The sequence below is a fragment of the Rattus norvegicus genome, chromosome 13 (assembly GCF_036323735.1).
Source record: "Rattus norvegicus strain BN/NHsdMcwi chromosome 13, GRCr8, whole genome shotgun sequence".
NCBI classification, from domain to species: Eukaryota; Metazoa; Chordata; class Mammalia; order Rodentia; family Muridae; genus Rattus; species Rattus norvegicus.
The window spans coordinates 103,894,815-103,913,229 of NC_086031.1; the positions used below are offsets into that span (position 1 = coordinate 103,894,815).

The following is an 18,415-nucleotide window of genomic DNA, read 5'->3' on the forward strand; positions in this document are numbered from 1 at the left end:
TCATGGCCTCCTTTTCCCTCTGCCATGTAGGTACTGTCATTAAATGCCCTAAGAATTAGTCCGTCCATCCGTCTGTCCCTCCGACCCTCCCTCCCTCCCTCCCTCCCTCCCTCCCTCCCTCCCTCCCTCCCTCCGAGTAGGCAGGAGTCTCCTTGGGGCTTGCTGGACGGAACACTGAACACTTCAGATTCAGTGGGAAACCCTGTCTCATAAGATAAGGTCGCAGGCATCCGCTTCTGTATTTTATCCGGCTCTGGCTGAGCCTCTCAGGAGACGGCTACATCAGGCTCCTGTCAGCATGCACTTCTTGACATCAGCAATATTGTCTGGGTTTGGTGGCTATATATGCATATGGGCTGGATCCCCAGATGGGGCAGAACTGAGAACAGGGTCCCCATTGGAGGAGTTAGAGAAAGGATTGAAGGATTAAAGGAGCTGAAGGGGCTTACAACCCCATAAGAACAACAAAACCAACCAACCAGAGCTCCCAGGGACTAAACCATTACCCAAAGAGTATGCATGGACAGACCCATGGCTCCAGCTGCATATGTACCGGAGCATGGCCTTCTTGTGCACTAATGGGATGAGAAGCTCTTGGTCCTGCCAAGACTGGACTCCCAGTATAGGGGAATGACAGAGTAGGGAGGCAGGAAGGGGTGGCTGGATGGTGGGGGGAACACCCTCATAGAAGCAGGGGTAGGAGGGATGGGATGGGGATTTATGGATGAAATATAAATAAAAATGTCCAATAAAAAAAGATAAGGTCGAAGAAGCAATTGAGAGATTGGCTTCTTGTCTCCATGTACACACACGTGGATGGATTTGCACCTGTACACATGCATATAGTGCTCCCTCCCTCCCACCCTTCCTCCTTCCCTCCTCCTCTGCCTCTCCACAGTGCCCTTGGTTTCACTGGGTTTAGTATTGATCTTGGCCTTTCCTCCCTGGGTCTGGGCACTGACCAGTGTTGGAGAAGCTGACTTTTGATAGCCAGCAAATGACTTCGATGGTTCCAGTTCCTTTCCCAGGTGCTTGGGGAATCAGAACTGTGGTGACAGTTGAGGACAAGGCAGTGTCTACGGAGGAGTGGTGGCCTCCCATGGACAAGCAGACAAAGGTTTTCTGCTGGGTTAGACTGCTCAGTGGAGGTCATTCATTGATACGGCTCCCTTACTGATACAGGTCATTCATTGATACAGGTCACTTTTCACTGATACAGGTCATTCATTGATACAGCCAAATGATAATGGCAGGAGGAAAAATCCCTGACTGAATGGCTAAACCTGTAAAATGGTTATAAACTTATCAGATAAAAGATCAGGTGGGAGCAGGAAACAAAGGTTGCCTTACATTTGATTAAAAGGAATTACTATCCAACTCCTAGTGTTTGTCCTTCAGATCTGAGGCTAGATTTTTCCCACCAGAGACTAACCTGTTTTGTTTTGTCTTGTTTTGCCCTGTCTTGTGTCTTTCCCTGCACTATAGACCCAGGTGGGCTGGGCTGGGCTGGGGTGGGCAGAGTCAGCGTCTTACCCTCCAGCAGCCTCTCTGTCAGGTGTCAGAGTGTCACCGCACCTGAGGTAGTGCGGGCAGACCCTGCTATAACCAGTTCCCTTAGTTGTCTGTGTCCAGGGACACTAGGCTTGGGGTAACCTTTGGGTTTGCAGACAGAGCTGTCAGCTAAGCTATAATACAGAGCATTACTTCCCAGGAGCAAAATGGCTGCCAGTGTTTTGGACAGCATAGCAGGGGCAGTCTGGTCAGAGTGATGACTGTGAGAGACCTGGAAGCAAGCATGTGCGTGGAGGTTTTCCCTGTGGGCCATCTAAAGGAGTGGTTGTTTTTGTTTCGTTTTGTCTTGTTTTAGCAGGGGCAGCACACACTGTTCCAGCTTCTGATGTTAGGAGGCTGCATGATCTGCCTGTCTAGTTTCCTTTTGGAAAAAGTACTCCAGGTTGGAAAGTGAAAACCAACTACATTTTCATGCATCTCAAACATGGGAGGTTAAGCCTCGCTCTGAAAAAGCTTCAGCAGAATTCTCCATTATTTGACCAATTGATTAGTAATCTGGCCCACCAGACTTTTGCATTTATACATTTTTATTTTTTTAAGACTCATTTTTATTATTTTAAAATTTATTTCTACCTCAATGAGAGCCATCAATATAGTCTCCCCACAGACGTAGGCAGAGAGCCCCATCTGTTGGGTGATCCTAGATTTTGTCAAATTGCTAATTAGGCCACCGAAAGTGGGCACTGTTGAGGTCTTGGTGCATTGCCAAGACCTTCCTGGTCACGGTTCACCCTGAGGCCCACCAGCAAACTGTCTGATGAGCGTCTTCTTACCAACAGTGGACTGGCTTCAGCACCTGCTATTGAACAGAGGGACACAGGGGCAGAGGCCACTGTCTGTCTTCTGTAGGTGGCATCACCAGTGTCACCCATACATCCTGCTGGGAACGAGTCCCAGTGTTCCTGTTTACGCTTGTTACTTTCCTCCCGTGACAGATATCAGTATTACCTGCAAGTCAAAAAAGATGTGCTTGAAGGGCGGTTGCGGTGCTCCCTGGAACAAGTGATCCGGCTGGCTGGCTTAGCTGTGCAAGGTAAGGCCTCCCGCAGACTTCCGTCTTCTGCTTCAGAATGCTCTCCCAGAACGAACAGCTAGATTTGGTTAAGCAACTCGTGGCTGAGGCTCCCTGGTCATTTCAAGATGTTTACACTAAGATGAAAAATTAGTGATTTTGGAGTGACAGGAGGGGATTTCTCAGAGCTGCTCATGAATCAGTCAATGCTTGTTTGATTCTGGCTCTAACTGAAGAAAATAGTTTTTAAATCCTACCTGTAATTGAAGCTCCCTTTCAGAGCGTAGAGGACATTTTCTCAGGATTATTATGCGGTCTGCTCATATTCTGTATTCTGATATTGTGAATAAGTTTAAAGTATAGTAGTGTTGTGGTAAAAATTAAATAATGGAATCGGGACACCAAGCACCGTGCTACACTCCCTCCTGCTACTCTCTGTCCCCACGGCGATCTTGCCGTCATGACTAACCCCATCTAGTTCCCAAGGCAGGTCACTGCCACACTGGTCCCATACAGAGACCGCCTATCTCACGGCTCTCTTGCTATGGACTCTGCTCACATTCCCAGCATCCTCCCCCTGTGGTTATTGTTACAACTCCCAGTAACCTGTTAACATCAAAACTCAATAAACTTATAATTTATCAATCAGATTTATATCAGTAAATTCTCACCCCACAAAATGTCCACACAATAAACTCAGAGCCAATTGATATTGATATAAACTGCCCACCTAGATAAGACAAACTGTCTTATACAAATCTATCCCTTATAAGATTTTCATATCTATATGTGGTTATTTAAAGCCCCATGGAGGTGGGTCATCCTTCTCCTCCTCCATCTTCTCTTCTTCTTCCCCTACTCCTCTCTCCACCCTTACAAAACTCTGTCCCCACCTTACTTTTTCATGCCCAGTCACAGGCCTTGCCTTATCTCGTGCCTGCCCTCACCTGCATACAGACATCAATCCACACAGTAGTGCTAACCAGTATCCCACACCTCCCGTAGTAGTTCATGGGAGAACTGTAAGTCGTTGATGGATGGATGACAGGGACAGGAGAAGGGTGACCTTGTCTTTCAGCCTGCCTGCCTGTTTTCAACCTTTGCACACTGTAGAATGTGTTATGTGTGTGCTCATGTGTGAGTGTGTTCCAGGTATGTGTAGGGGTCAAGAGAATGTGTCACTCCTCCAGAGCTAGAATTGCAGATGGCTCTGAGTCACTACATGTGGGTGCTGGGAACCAAACTCAGGTCTCCTGGAAGAACAGCAGATGTTCTAAGTCACTCAACCATTCCTCAGATCTGCACTTATCTATGTATCTAACTATGTATCTATCTATGTATCTAACTATGTATCTATGTATCTATCTATGTATCTATCTATGTATCTATCTATGTATCTATCTATGTATCTATTTATCTATGTATCTATCTATGTATCTATGTATCTATGTATGTATGTATGTATCTATCTTATCTTATCTATCTATCTATCTATCTATCTATGTATCTATCTATGTATCCACCTATGTATCTATGTATCTATCTATTGGATGATGATTTAAATGCATTTATTCATATTGAAAATAAAGAGTATGTTCCTACACGTGTGTGTATGTATCATGTGTGCAATGCTTGGGGAGGCCAGAAGAGGGCGTCAGGTCTACTACAACTGGAGTTACAGATATTTGTGAGCCCCATGAGGGTGCTGGGAATTAACCCATGTCTTCTGCAAGAGCAGCGCATGTTCTTAACTGCCGAGTCATCTCTCCAACCCCATGTAGCAGAGGATGGGAACATGCAGTGTGCCCTTTGTCTTGACACTGGGCCTTTGGTGTTTAAGAGGCTTTTCTTTCTGTTGCTTGTCTGTACTCTCCTCACCACTTGCTCATTTAGTGAATTCTGGGCACCTTAGGTATTGGAAGACCCTTGAGGAAGTTGGTGGATTCAGTCTGGATTCAGACCCTTTTTCATTGGGTCCTTGAAGTGAACTATTTTGTCTGTGTGATGAGACTTCCTTTAAGTATACAATGCTAACACATGGTTCTCTGGGCCTGAGGTGATGGTTCACAGGTAAAATGCTAGCTTGAAAGGATGAGGGCCTGAATTTGGTTCCCAAGAACCCACATGATCTTGTCTGTGTGTGTATGTATGCATAGACAGGAGTCTTCTAGGGCTTGCTGGACAGAACACTGAACACTTCAGATTCAGTGGGAGACCCTGTCTCATAAGATAAGGTCACAGAGGCAGTTGAGAAAGAACAGAGATAGGCTTCTTGTCCCCATGTTCACACATGTGGATGAATTTGCAAATTCATCCCTCTCCCTCTCTCTCATTTTTCTAACAGCCCCTATTGGGCCATTAGAAAGACAAACCATGCCCAGAGAAGTAAACACTGATGGGAGATACTGGGTGATTAAACTTGAAACAGGCACAGCGAATCATCTCTGCCCCATCTGAACGCCTCGCCTGAGGGACACCTGCACTGCCTGTAGGGGGAGCCCCACTGTCTCTGTCCTGTTGACCTCTCTGGAACATTCAGCCCCTCTTCTGCTCACTTTGCTGCTAAGTGCATTTCCGTGGACTTAGCCAGTGTGGGGCTGGCTGTTGTAAAAGCGAGGCAGGTAGAGACAAGGTACTTCTGTGGACTCAGTCTTCACGTGCCTCCCGTACCACAGTGAGATGGCAACAGGGAGAAACAGAGCTCCTGGCATCTTGTGACATGTAAATGCATTCAGAAGGTGTGAAGGTTTTTGAGGTTGCTTGCCAAGGGTGATTTACGGTGGGGGTTTTCAGCTGCAGGATACATTTCCAAGCTAACATTTCTGTGTATTCACCTTGACTTAGAAAGTTCCCTTGGCAGACAGGGATAAGATACCAGCCTGGTACACAGTCAACAGACAAACACGGGTTTGTTTGAAAGTCTTTAAATAGCCATTAGAGCTTGCTTCCAAATTTCTTCACTCTTTCTAAAATTTATCTCGTGCAGTTCACATGTCAGCGCTGACAGTTGCTAGGTTAAAGTAGAGACCGCAGAAGACAGGCCTTGGCAGTGATGGTGTTCAATGGGGCAGCGGAGAGAGTGCGGTCGGAGTGGGTAGGTGGGCACAGTTTGCTGTGTTTTATTGTCTTTATCTTCATGGAATGACTGCTGTTGTTTCCCTGACTTTTGTTTTCAGCTGACTTCGGAGACTATAACCAGTTTGACTCCCAGGAATTCCTCCGAGAGTATGTGCTTTTTCCTATGGTGAGTGCGCTTTGTTTCTCTTGCTATCTTACTATCCTTTGACATTTTATTCTTTGTTTTGAGATTCTCCTCTGTGGGGAGGAGATCTACACATTTTGATATGGGGACAAGTGTTATGAAGCACCAGCAGTAGAAGAGTGTATCTTCCCAACTCCAAATTCTTCCTAATCCCCACTCCTCCCCCCCGCACCCCCCCCACCGGACACACACACTCACCCAGGCAGAGTGGAGAGGCAGCTCTGAGTCTTGTGGGTTGACTTTAAGTTTATCAGTTCCAGTAGTGCTTTTCTTCTTTTGATGGAATTTGTAAGTTTTTTTTATGTATACAGTCATGTATGTAATCAACAAATATAGACTATCATGCCTCTTCTTTTCCTCTCATCCCTGTCTGTCTGTCTGCTTGTGTATGTACGTATGTATGTATGTGTGTATGTACGTACGTATGTATGTATGTATGCATGCATGCATATATGTATATATGGATCTGTCATCTATCATCTATTATCTATATCTATCTATCCATATTTCTCTCTTCCTTTCTATCATTTATTTATTATTGCCCAAACTCTTTTAATTAAGCTGTTCAAATGGTACCATTTGAAGGCAAACGGTGAGAGTGGGCCAGGCTCAGGTGTTGATCGATTTCCCACCTTGTGTAGCCATGGGTCCAGTCCCCAGAACCACAAGAAAGGACAAGAGATGGGGGTGGGGTGGGTGAAACATACAGAAATCAGTCTCCTTTGCAGGAACACAAGAGCATAGGAGTGAGTTCACTCAAGAAGACGAATGACTCATTCACTAACAACCGTCAAACACTGAAGAGAGAAATGCAAGGCTATGTAAACACTTGTTCCAGGGCGTGGCTTGCAAGGACTGGTATCAAAATGTCCATGCACCCCAAAACAATCTATAGATTTAATGCAACCCCTGTCATAGTCACAATGCCATTCTTCACAGAAATAGAAAAAACAAATCCAAAATTCATGTAGAGCTACAGAGGATCCCAAGTAGCCAAGGCAGTCTTGAGCCAAAGGAAAACGGAGCCAGGGACATTGTGCTTCCTGAACCTAAGATACGTGCTGTGGGCTGGATGAGTTTATGTCAACTCGATGTAGACTAAAGTCATCTGAGGGAAGGGAACCCCAATTGAGAAAATGCTTTTATAAGATCGGGTTGTGGGTACCCCCATAGGGCATTTTCTTAACTAGTGATTGATGGGAGATATCAGCCCATTGCGGGTGGTGCCATCCCTGAGCTGCTGGTCCTGGGTTCTATGAGAAAGCAGGTTGAGCAAGCCATGAGGAGCAAGCCAGTAAGCAGCACCCTCCATGGCCTCTGCATCAGCTGCTCCCTCCAGGTCCCTGCCCTGCTTGAGTTCCTGTCCTGACTTCCTTCAGTGATGGACTACGGATGCAGAAGCCAAGTGAAGACTTTCTCTCCACCTTGCTTTTGGTCATAAGGTTTCATCATAACAATAGCATTCATAGAATTCATCTGGCCGCACCTTCATCCCCTGACTGAGAACTAGTGTCCAGTGAAAGGTTACTGACTGGTTAAAATAAAAAGCCAAGAGATATGTGAAAATATCCATCATCACTGATCAGGAGGCAATGTTCATGTAGTAGTCTACGGTGTAGCAGTCTTCCTTCTGGTATCCTTCCTTCTGGGATGACTGCGGTCAAAGGACAGTCATCAGTGTGCAAGGGACTGGCGGCCACCACACAGTGGCTGGGATGTATGTTAGAGCAGTCGGTCACAGGGAGGTATGGAAGAGATAGGATCTCCTCTGAACTAAACTACCCCAGGCCTTGGCAGTTGGGTGCTCTCTGCTGGCCAATGCCCTGCCAGATCTGTGTGTCACTGAGATCAAAGGTCCCCTACCCGCCCCTTAGGAATGCCTTGCTGTCTGCCCAACCGTGGGCAGCAGCCACCAGCCATGTCCTGCTCACAGGCCCGCTCCTGGGTGAGCACTTTCTAACCCCTCTGTGCTTGAACATGCTCATTCTAGTTAGTTATTTTCCCAGTTAAAAATGCCAGAATCCTGTAAGCCACCGCTAACTGACACGTGGTGTGGGTTCACACTTATTTCTGGAATGAACCAGTGCATTTCTGAGCTGATTGGAAGGTAGACCAAAGGTGTCATCCCTGGGGAATTCTGATGCCTGGATGGTGGCTACACTGAGAGGAGTTTTACTGAGGGTGACTGAACACCTCAAGAAGGAGGCTTGTGGCAGAGTGGAGTGGCCAGCAGTCCCGTGTTCAGGTTCTGCTTTTACACAGAGCCACTCACCATAGCTTTCTCTTTGTTTCCCTTTTTTGTTTTGTTTTGTTTTGTTTTGTTTTGTTTTGTTTTGTTCAATTGTTTTGTCCCCAATAACAACTAGGAATGAAGTTGTTCGAGAACTGGGACCGTCACGCTCCCAGGGTAAGATTTACCAAATCAGGGTGCCAGCCCACGTATCCAGAAGTACAATCAGGATTTGACCTGGGGTGGGATCATGTGCACCTCAGGGGTTAGGAAAGCCTTGGAGATGACTGGGATGTCAGCTTCGTCGTAAAGCACGACACCCACGTGTGTAAGGGGCAGGGCCGAGGGGACAAGACTTATCAGGACAGCGAGGAGAGGACAAGGATGTGGGAAAGAGTTGGCTGTTACTTTTGCTGTACCTTGTCTCTTGGGAGAGGAGTCATGTGCCTGAGACCCAGGGGAGTTAAAGTTCTTGGATTGTGCATGGTGGCAACTCCTGCATGAAACAGAGACTGTTAATATGTGGATCTGAGTCTAAGGCAGCCGGTGCAGCTCCCAGGTCCTTGTGCTGAGTCACATGGAAAGTCACAGGGAAGGAGACAGTTGATTAGGGAGAGGCACAGGGGTGTGCTACATCCTAGAGTGTCCTAGAGGGGCTCATCAGATACTCAGTGACCTTCCTTCTATTGTTATTAATATAATATAATATAATATAATATAATATAATATAATATAACATATAATTTATATATCATATATCCATATGTTATATTTATTCTACTATGAAATAATATAAAATATATTTATTATATAATTATGTATATTATATACAATAAGTATAACATTATATTATGTGAGCTCCCAGGAACTTATAACACAGGTTTCTCAGAACATGCTCCTCTGGCTGAGTGAAGCTCAGGTGAACTAAGGGCTGCCAGTCTTTCCACTGTTGGGACCTCCTCCTCTATAGTTGTCCATTCCCCTGCCCGAGGACTTTTGCTGGTGGGCGCACGCATGGCGTCTGGGCAGGAGATACGGTTTAGATACCGACATTGAAACACAAAAGCAGATCCAAAGAGATGGCTGAATAAGTAAAACCGCTTGCCCTGTAAGCGCAAGGGCCTGACTGTGGTCTGCAAAAGCCACGTCAAAGCTCGGTGCGATGACATGAACGTGCCTGGATCCCAGCAGTGGTGCCCTGGGAGACAGAGACAGGAAGGTCTCTGGAAGCTCGATGGCCCGGTAGCCCAGCCGACTTAGCAAAGTTCCAGGACAACAGGATACTCTAAGGAAGGCCAAAGGTGGAAGGCACCCAAGTACTCACATGAGGTTGCCTTCTGACTTCCATACACACAACATGCGCTCCCATGCATGTGCGCGCGTACACACAAGCACACACAACGCATGCATGTATGCACTTGCATATGCATGCAAGAGAAAAGGCAAGAAGGCAAAGGCAGAACCGTGGAGGGGGTAAGAGATCAGCGTTGGCGCTTGAGGGAAGCATTAAGTATCAGGTGGTGCAACCTGGAAGGCTTTTACTCTTCCTGTTTTTGGAGATTGGGGTTTCTTATGTCCATGATGTCTGAGCTTAGAGATCACAGCAGACTCAGAGCATGCCCAGTGCTTACGGTTGACGGCCAGGGTGCTCAGAAGGTTTTCCTCTGGTCCATGGCTTTGCTCTGTCACTGACTTTGCCTTTGCCCTGGACAATATCCTTCTGAGGAATCGGCTTGCCAAGTAGTGTGAACTGACCACTTAGCCAGTAGACCCTTCTCTACACAGCCATCTCGCCACACCGGTCTTCAGTGTAAGGGATCGATCTGGGTTCAGGACATGCCAGACAGATACCCCGTGATGAAAGTATATTCCTAGCCTTCTTGGTCTTGTTTTATTTTGAGGCAAGGTCTTCTCAAGCTGACTTTGAACTCAATGTGTAGCCTGGGTTGACCTTAACTTGTGATTGTCCTGCCTCAGCTATCCTGCCTCTCAACTGTTGAGATTATTCTTATTATTAGGTCTATGCTTGCTCTGTTCAGAATGATTTAACGTTAGCCCCAGTGGGTGTCTATATTCAAATTTAAACTAAAGTTGAAGAAGATTAAAGGTTGAGTTTTCTCCTCACACTGGCCACCTCTTACCGCATATGTGTCTAGGGGCTGCTGTGTAGGAGAGATCAGAAGTGTTTTTAGCTTCCTGGAAAGCCCCCCCACCCCCGGGAAGTGCTGAATAAGAAGCTGGTGTTTTCCTGTGCTCATGAGTTGGGAATGGGTCTAGGCTTGGTCTCAGCCCTCATCTTTCATCTCTGAGTATACATCCCCAGTCCATCCTGCTATAATCTGTCCTGGGTGGTCTGTGCCCTGAAACTTCACCACACCGTTGCTGGGTGGCGCTGAGGCTATATTGGGGCTAACACCCCCACCGGCTTTATAACCTTGAGCAAGTTAGCTGATGGTCCAGCACCTCTGTCTTTCCTATCTGAGATGAGAATAAATCCAACGCCATTGTGAAGCACAAGGAAAACATTCATCTGATTTGGTCCAGGGCAAATTCTCAGTAAGCGGTCATTTGGATGTGTTGCTATTAGAGTGACTCTATGACATGCACATGAGTTGATCAGTGCCACTGTCTGCATTTGAAATGCAAGCAGGCAGGGTAAACAGAGGGACAAACTACTGTTAACCGTTTTGGTATAATCAAAGCCTCTTGTCTAATAAGAAGAAAGATTCATGCTGTATAACAAGTTCGGTTCAGTCAGTCTTTACTGACTGCTTACTCTGTCTTGTGAACTTAGAAGGGTCCTTGTGGGAAAGCCCCATGACTGGCTTCCTACAGGATGGGAAGAACGGCTGCCCTTGAAAGGTAGCCATGTTCTATCAGGGGGATGGGGACAGGGAAGGAGCTAGGATGCTGTACATACGGCCACAGAAGAAACACTGTAGACAGAACATTCAGAAGAGGTGTGGGGGGTTCCCACAGCAGAGGAGGTATGTCCAGGCACCACAGAGGGAGTGATAGCTGAGAAGGGACATTTCCCGTTCCTTGGTGGTACCGTGTGGCTCTCCCCGGGAGTGTGGGCTCCAGTGTAAAATGAAAACAGTAAAATCGGTGTTAAGAATAGCAGCCTGCCTGAGGCTCTGAACTCTCAGGGGAGGCGGTTTGGAAGGAATGGCTGGGTCCCACTGAAGAAAGGTCCAGATGCCAGGCCCAGGTGCTGATCTAATTGTGCAAGCAGCGGGGAGCCGTGGAAAGTTGTCAACTTTGGAGCTTTCAAAGGGAAGCACGAATTCCTCTGCTGGGGGAGGGACACGGGATGAATGGCCCTGTTTGATCCTGCCCAGTCACTGACTTGGCAGATGGCGTTTCTGCAGTGGAGCAAAGAACAAAGCACACAGACGGTCCACAGGTGTGCGGCGGTACCACACGCCCTGCCATTTGTTACCTAGCCACTGCCACACTCACAGGTCTCCGGGGTGTGCAAACCTCACCCCGCCTCCCGTGTGCACAGGTGGAGGCATGGACGCGCCGGTAGTAGCAAAAAGGGTGCTTTTGGGTGTTTTCAAAGTCGGGACTGGGGGTTTAAATGAAGCCCTTTGATCTTCAGTCTGTTCTCCTCCTTTGAGCCCTTTAGAATTAGCACCTGGTATGACTGCTTGAGAAGCCTGCGTACAGCTAGTGTCTGCCCTTCCAGGCTCACAACCGGAAGCTAATGATAAAGAGCACCCCCTCGGTTCATCTCGGGGAGCTCACATCCTTCCAGAATCCGCAGAGCAGAGTTTTCAGGGCGTGGTTATGGGCTCATTTTTCGGTTTTCAACAATACCAATTCCTCACATTGTTGTTTTTGAGACAGAGTAGTTCTCGACCGTTTCTATTTTGGGAGTGGTGTAGGGGTTTCACCCATGTAGGCTTAACTTCGATATAAATGCGATTTAAAATATTTTTGTTTGTGTGTGTGTGTGTGTGTGTGTGTGTGTGTGTGTGTCCAGAAGTTACCTCTGGATATCATTTTTAGGGTGCTGGTCCACCCTGAGTTTTGAAGCTGGGTCTCTCGTTTGCCTGAACTCACCCACTAGGCTACATCTTCAGGCCAGCGAGCTCCTGTTTCCACTCTGGCAGACTGTGTGAGCCTCCCAAGCCATCTGTTCCCAGCCTTCCAGCGCACATGTCAAAGACCCTGAGACATCCCCAGCCATCTTCTCTTCTAGGAGATTCTAAGGCTGGACCTCAGGTGTTCATTCACGCTCACACAGCAAGCCTTTCACTGACACTCTGTATGAATCAGTCCAGATTCCAGACCCCACTCTGCACCCCTGACAGTATGAGCGGGAGGAAGCCCTCAGCAGGGTGTAGCCCTGATAACCCTCACCACCACCCGTGGAGCTCAGAAGCCAAATGGTGCCTGACAGCCATGTGCTCCTTGGCTGGGTAACTAAGACAGCCGTACTAGCAGTTCCGGTAGGGGTTCCTAGATGTGTTTCAGCCTCACCCTTCCATGTTGAGCAGGAAGTAACACCAGAGGGAGCCAGCTCTGCCACCACACGGTTTAAATTCATTGCCTGAAATTCTAGAGGCAGACAGAAGGTCCTTGGCACAGCAGACACCAGTGTTCAACTCTTAGGAATGAAAGCCTGGACACTCACTGGCCTCTGCCCTAATCGTCACAGACACATACCCACAGGCCATGCAGACAGCTGGACACTGATGAGCCTGCAAGGACAGGGGTTTGAGTCCCAGAAGCCACGTCAAAGAAAAACTGACTTGCGGGTTGGGGATTTAGCTCAGTGGTAGAGCGCTTGCCTAGGAAGCACAAGGCCCTGGGTTCAGTCCCCAGCTCTGAAAAAAAGAAAGAAAAACTGGCTTGCAATCCTACTGCTGAGAAGCCAGAATCAGGTGAGGCCCTGGTGCCTTCTGGCTAACTGGCCTCTCTGGTGAGACTGGGCGAGTGAGAGTCCTTATCTGTCCGACAACAACAACAACAACAACCCACCAAGCTGGCTGCACCTCCTCATTGTAGGGGCAAGAGCTGAGGTCATTCTCTGCTATCCATATATTTACACATATGTTCATGTGCCATGCATATGTTCCTGTACATGCATGAGTATTCACACACCACACATACATAGTGCACACATACATACCAAGCAGTTTAATAAAAGTTCATGGAAGAGGCAGGCAGGTAGGGAAGACGATAAATAGAAAAAAAGCTGCCTGGGTCCCATTGACGATGGTAGGAGCTATGCTTCCTGGGTCCCACTGGCTATGGAGAACAGTCCTGTGCAACAGCAGGAACCATGTGGGGACATATCACTGGGGATGCCCGAGCCACCGTGAGACACCACCCCTGATCTGTGTTCCTGTTCTTGCAGGACTTGGCCATGGAGGAGGCTGCTCTGGAGGAGCTGACCCAGAAGGTGGCCCAGGAGCACAAAGCCCACAGGTAAGGCAGGAGGAGGCCGAGTGTGCAGCCGACACAGCACACTTTCTGGCTTCTCCCAGCCCTGGCTGTGCTCCTCTGCTTCCTCCCTCCCCTCCATCCCTCTTCCCGTTTCTATATTTCCTTCCTTCCTTTCTTCCTCTCCCTCCCTGTCCTTCCTCTCTCTTTAAAAGATTTCCTTTTTAAACTTGTAGAAAATCCTCACAGCCGTGAGCAAACTACTATCTTTTTAGACAAGTAGACAACACCGTCCACAGAAATGTGTGGAACTATTAGTGCTTTTAAGGCTGTGTCTCCTAATTCAGTAATTTACCTTCCTTTTCTTATCTTTCGGTGAGTAAAAGGCTGCTGAATGGTAATGGCATAGTTGATAAGTTACCATCCTCCCCCGGTGGAAATGTTGGACATCCCCAGTGCCACAGATCTGGAGTGCAGTTAGGATACTGAGGGTTCCCAGTAACTTTTGTTCTGCTGACCATTTCCTCCCGTGGTGCTGTTCGGATTGCAGCGGGATCCTACCGGCAGAAGCTGAGCTGATGTATATCAACGAGGTAGAGCGTTTGGATGGATTCGGACAGGAGATCTTCCCAGTGAAGGTAACACACTGTCCCCACCCCTGCACATTTTCAAACTTAATGTGGATTGCCACGGGACAAAGTGGCTTCAGCTTCTCGATGTCATGTGACATTAGTCGATGAATTGATTACTTTGTCCTCCCCGTGACTGGACAAGCAGCCGCTTAAAGGAGGAGGCTCTATTTTAGCTCACAGTCGAAGGGAGTACAGTCTTTGGTGCTGGAGAAGGCAATGGGGCAGCTGGTCACATTGCATAAGCAACCAGCATGCAGAGTCAACAGGAAGCAGAGTGGACTTCTGAGAAGCTGTGAAGCCCCAGGACTTATCCCAGTGACCTATTTTCCTCCAGCAAGGTTCTGCTACCTAAAAAAAGGTTCTGTAACTTTCCCAAACAGAATTGCCAGCTGGCGGTGACATTTTGTAACACGTGAGCTTGCGGGGGACGTGTCTCGTCCTAACCGCAGCGGTGTTAAGAGCTCCTTTTAGCATCTTAGCTCAGAGACATTGGGGTTGCATCTTAAGCACATTTTCTGCAGCTCTAGGACGTCCATCCACGCAGGTTCACACACTAGCACCCCTCACCTTAACGTATTAAGGCGGGACCTGACATTCTTCCCACAGGACAAGTAGCGTACCAAAACCTCCCCGCCAGCCCAGGCAGCCACTGAGCCAGTATCCTTTGCCCCCAACCCTTTTCTTCATGAGCCTGCTACAAATCTGCCTTGGGGTGGAGGGCAGAGAGAGAGAGAGAGAGAGAGAGAGAGAGAGAGAGAGAGCGGGTGTCCTGTGGCTGTGACCGGAGGCCAGCTGGGGGTTTTCTCCTTGTGCTTCTTCTCTCCACTCTTCTTTGGATGTGGGGGGTGATTGCTGGCGAGCAGATTAAACCGTCTCCAGTATGCAACCATGTTTTATTTCTCCAGCTCTGCAGAACTGTGTGGTGGGTGTTTTGTGCAAACCATGCCTAGAAAAATCATTAAAGCACATCACCTCCACTGTTAAGTGCCCCACCTACTGACGTGGGTGTGTCAGGGAGCATGGAGGAGCCCAGAATCCAAACTTATTCCCCACTCTCTACTGACCAACTCTTCAAAAGATGGCGTTCTCTCAGAAACCCAGTGCGGTTCTCGAATCTCACCGATCTGGGAGACGCCTGTGATTTCAGTACTTCACTCTGGGCAGGCTCTGCAGGCTGCTTTCTGTGTGTGCTGTGCTCCCGCTCTGTGGCTTGCTTGCGATTTGCCCTAATGAGAATGGCCTGCGAGCATCGAACAGAACCAAGCGGGGCAGCCGCATCTCGTGGTAAGGGCTAAATGGCTCTCTTTCAGATTCATTTAATTTTCTTTTGCTTCTCTAATGCCGCCCTCGGTGAGGCTGTAATCTATTTTCCTTGCAGTAATGCCTGGCGAGGCCATCTGCAGCCCCCTTACAGCAGCCCATATACAGTCAGACCATTCTGTGTCACTGGAAAAGCAGTGAACTTTTCTCCGTTTCTAACAAACCAGCCTTCCTGCCTGGGAGTTTGGGTTTCACCACTGCAACCATCTGCATGTTCGTTTTTAGTGTCCGAACTGTAGGAAGGGTGGCCAGCGAGGCTAGCACTCAAGTCAGCTTTGTAGAGTCTCAGAGGGTTTCTGGCAGGTTCTTCAGTGGGTTTCTAGCAGGTTTTTCTTGAGTTCGCTGCCTTCCTCAGAGTGGGATGACCATGGTGTTGCATGGCAATTTGAGATAACAAAGGATAAAAAAAGGATACTTTTTTTAAAAATCCAATCCTTAAGACAGTAAAAATTCTTCAGAAATGAAAAATATACCAGAAATAGGCTGGAGAGGTGACTCTGTGGTTAAGAGCACTTCTTGCCCTGGCAGAGGGCCCAAGTTTGGTTCCCACCTCCAGCAAGACAGCTCACGGTTGTCCTTACCTATAGTCCTAGGGAATCTGGTGCCCTCTCTGTCTCATGTGGCAACCAGACGTGCATACAGAGCACAGAGCATGCACGAGACCCATAAAATAACAAGAAAATGATGTATTAGAAATGGAAGACCACAGAGATTACAGGATGAAAGGAGGGAGCTCATCCAAGCCCACTCATAAAGGTGGGAGGCGGGAGAGAAAGACTGGCAGACCGCCTGGACCGCTTACTATCTGAGCAATTCGGGGTCTGAGAAGAAGTGCCAAGGAAACAGAGGGGGAGCGCCTAGTGGGTGGGGCTTCCCGAGGGCCTGAGGGCCAGCACTGAAGAGTGGACAGATAGCAGGGCTTGGACCCCAGTTGGGGAGTGAGAGGTTACACAAACCCAAGCGCTATCCTGCTGTTCAAAGCATGTGGGTGGATAGCTTTAAAAGAAAAAGGAAAGAAAGAAGGAAGGAAGGAAAACTAAAAATCTAGTAGAGCGCAACAAATTTGAAGAAAATCCTAAAGTTGCCTCCAAATAGAACGTGGTAAAGAAAGACGCATGCAGTCAGGGGATCCCACCCCGCTGCCTGCTGGCTGGGAAGCAGCCAGCTCTGTTGCTTGACTCCATCTATGGGTTTGGACTGTTAAGAGTGATGGTGGGCAGGCTACAGACAAGTGCTTAAAGCTGGTGCTGTCCCTTGCTTTTGTGTCTGTATTTTTAAAATGACAAATGATAGGTATTTGTTAGGTATAGAATCTATGGAAATCTACATGCATGTAGGACAGCAAGGTCAAGCTAACTCACGTGTCATTTCACAGTCTCATTCATTCATTCATTCATTCATTCATTCATTCATTCATTCATAGCTTTTGTCTTGGCCCGCATCTCCTCACTCCTGCAGCCCTCACCACTGCACTCTGCTCTGATGAGGTCCACTCCTTCCAAGGGAACTCAGTGTTTGTCTCCCCGTGCCTTTCTCACTTCACTTAGAATAACGGCGTCCACTGACACATGCCAGAGTGTACAACTTAAAGTGCACGCGGCATCCCACTCTGTGGTACATATGCACGCCCCACCCCACCCCACCCCTTCCTCACTCTTCTCTCTCAGGCTGGATGACCTTGGCTACTGTGAATGGCGTGGTCAGGTCACAACGGTAACAGATGCCTTCTGTTGATCTCCTGCAGGACAGTCATGGCAACAGCATGCACCTTGGCATTTTCTTTATGGGGATTTTCGTGAGGAACAGGATTGGAAGACAGGCAGTAATATACAGGTAATCTCTTCCCCTCTCCTTGCCCTTCACAGGCCGTAGGCCACTGACTGCCATGCCACAGCCACACCAGACTGGAGTGAGTTTCGTTTTCTCAGTTCTGATGAAATTAGACGCCTTCAGGATGGATGGGGCTAGGGAGAAACCGATAGTGCTTTTCCTGGAGGCTCAACCTTCCTGACTACAGCGAATGTAGTCATTTCAAGTTCACTGAGTCAGTGGGGCAGATCTTAAGGGGGAAAAGCAGGTTCCATAGTTGGCCCTGCTGATTCCCGCTGTTGGAACCGTCTATGTTCATTTAGATCCAAACCACATTCTTCCCGAGGCCCCGCCCCCTCTGTCTGACCATGTGCTGGACATAAAGTGCATCTCAGCATCACTCGGTCTGTGATAACAAATTAATCGATTCGCGTATGCTATTTAAATTACTTGGACCCTTTAACCTTCTTTTCTGTTTAGTGCAAGCCAACCCTGTGCAGGGATGTGGTAACTGTCTCCGGTTCCGCGCCTGTCCGCCAGATGGCTATGCATGGCTGCCTACAGGTTCTGTCACATCTGCTCATTGTGCACCAGGGCGGTGTGGCCCTGTGTGGATTGACAGAACACCATTCTTGCATGAGCCTCTGATGAGTGTGGCTGTGTGTCCAGGGCAGGTAGTCAATGACGGTCGAAGCAGGCAAAACCCCTCCTGGCCTGGAAGCTTCAAGAACAAGGTCTCTGGATCGGGTAGAGCTGCGTGTTTACAGTTTTCCAACCCAAACCGTCCTGATTGGCATTGCTCACCCAGATCCCACTGTACCATTGGTTGATGATGTCATCCACCCCACCCCCCACTCCCTTGCTCTTTGAAGCTAGAAAGAGGAGAGAGAGACCTTAGGACTTACACTTTTAAGGATATTGCAGTTGGTAAAATCTTACAAGGACTCAAGTTCTGTCCCTGGAACCCAGATTAAAAATGTTGGGTGCGGTAGCACAGGTCGTGACCCCTGAGCTGGGAGGTGTGGCTCCGGGGCTCGATGGTGAGCTAGGCTAACTTCCTTGCAAGTTCCCGACCAGAGAGAGACTGTCTTGAAAGCCAAGATGGATGGAGATGGATGGTGCCTGAGGAGTGACACCCAAGGTTGTCCCCTGGATAAAACACACACACACACACACACACACAC

General features: G+C 48.1%; 1 protein-coding gene across 6 annotated transcripts in view; it reads left to right on the plus strand.

Annotated features, from left to right (window-relative positions):
- Ptpn14 (protein tyrosine phosphatase, non-receptor type 14) overlaps window positions 1–18,415 on the plus strand; it is a 152,236-nt gene that overhangs the window by 95,342 nt on the left and 38,479 nt on the right. For all 6 annotated transcript variants that reach the window (XM_017598837.3, XM_039090828.2, NM_001401364.1 and 3 more), the window contains 5 exons: window positions 2,508–2,605; window positions 5,761–5,828; window positions 13,445–13,515; window positions 14,021–14,108; window positions 17,167–17,255. In XM_017598837.3, coding sequence (XP_017454326.1) covers window positions 2,508–2,605; window positions 5,761–5,828; window positions 13,445–13,515; window positions 14,021–14,108; window positions 17,167–17,255 — 414 coding nt within the window. The remainder of the gene's footprint in view (window positions 1–2,507; window positions 2,606–5,760; window positions 5,829–13,444; window positions 13,516–14,020; window positions 14,109–17,166; window positions 17,256–18,415) is intronic.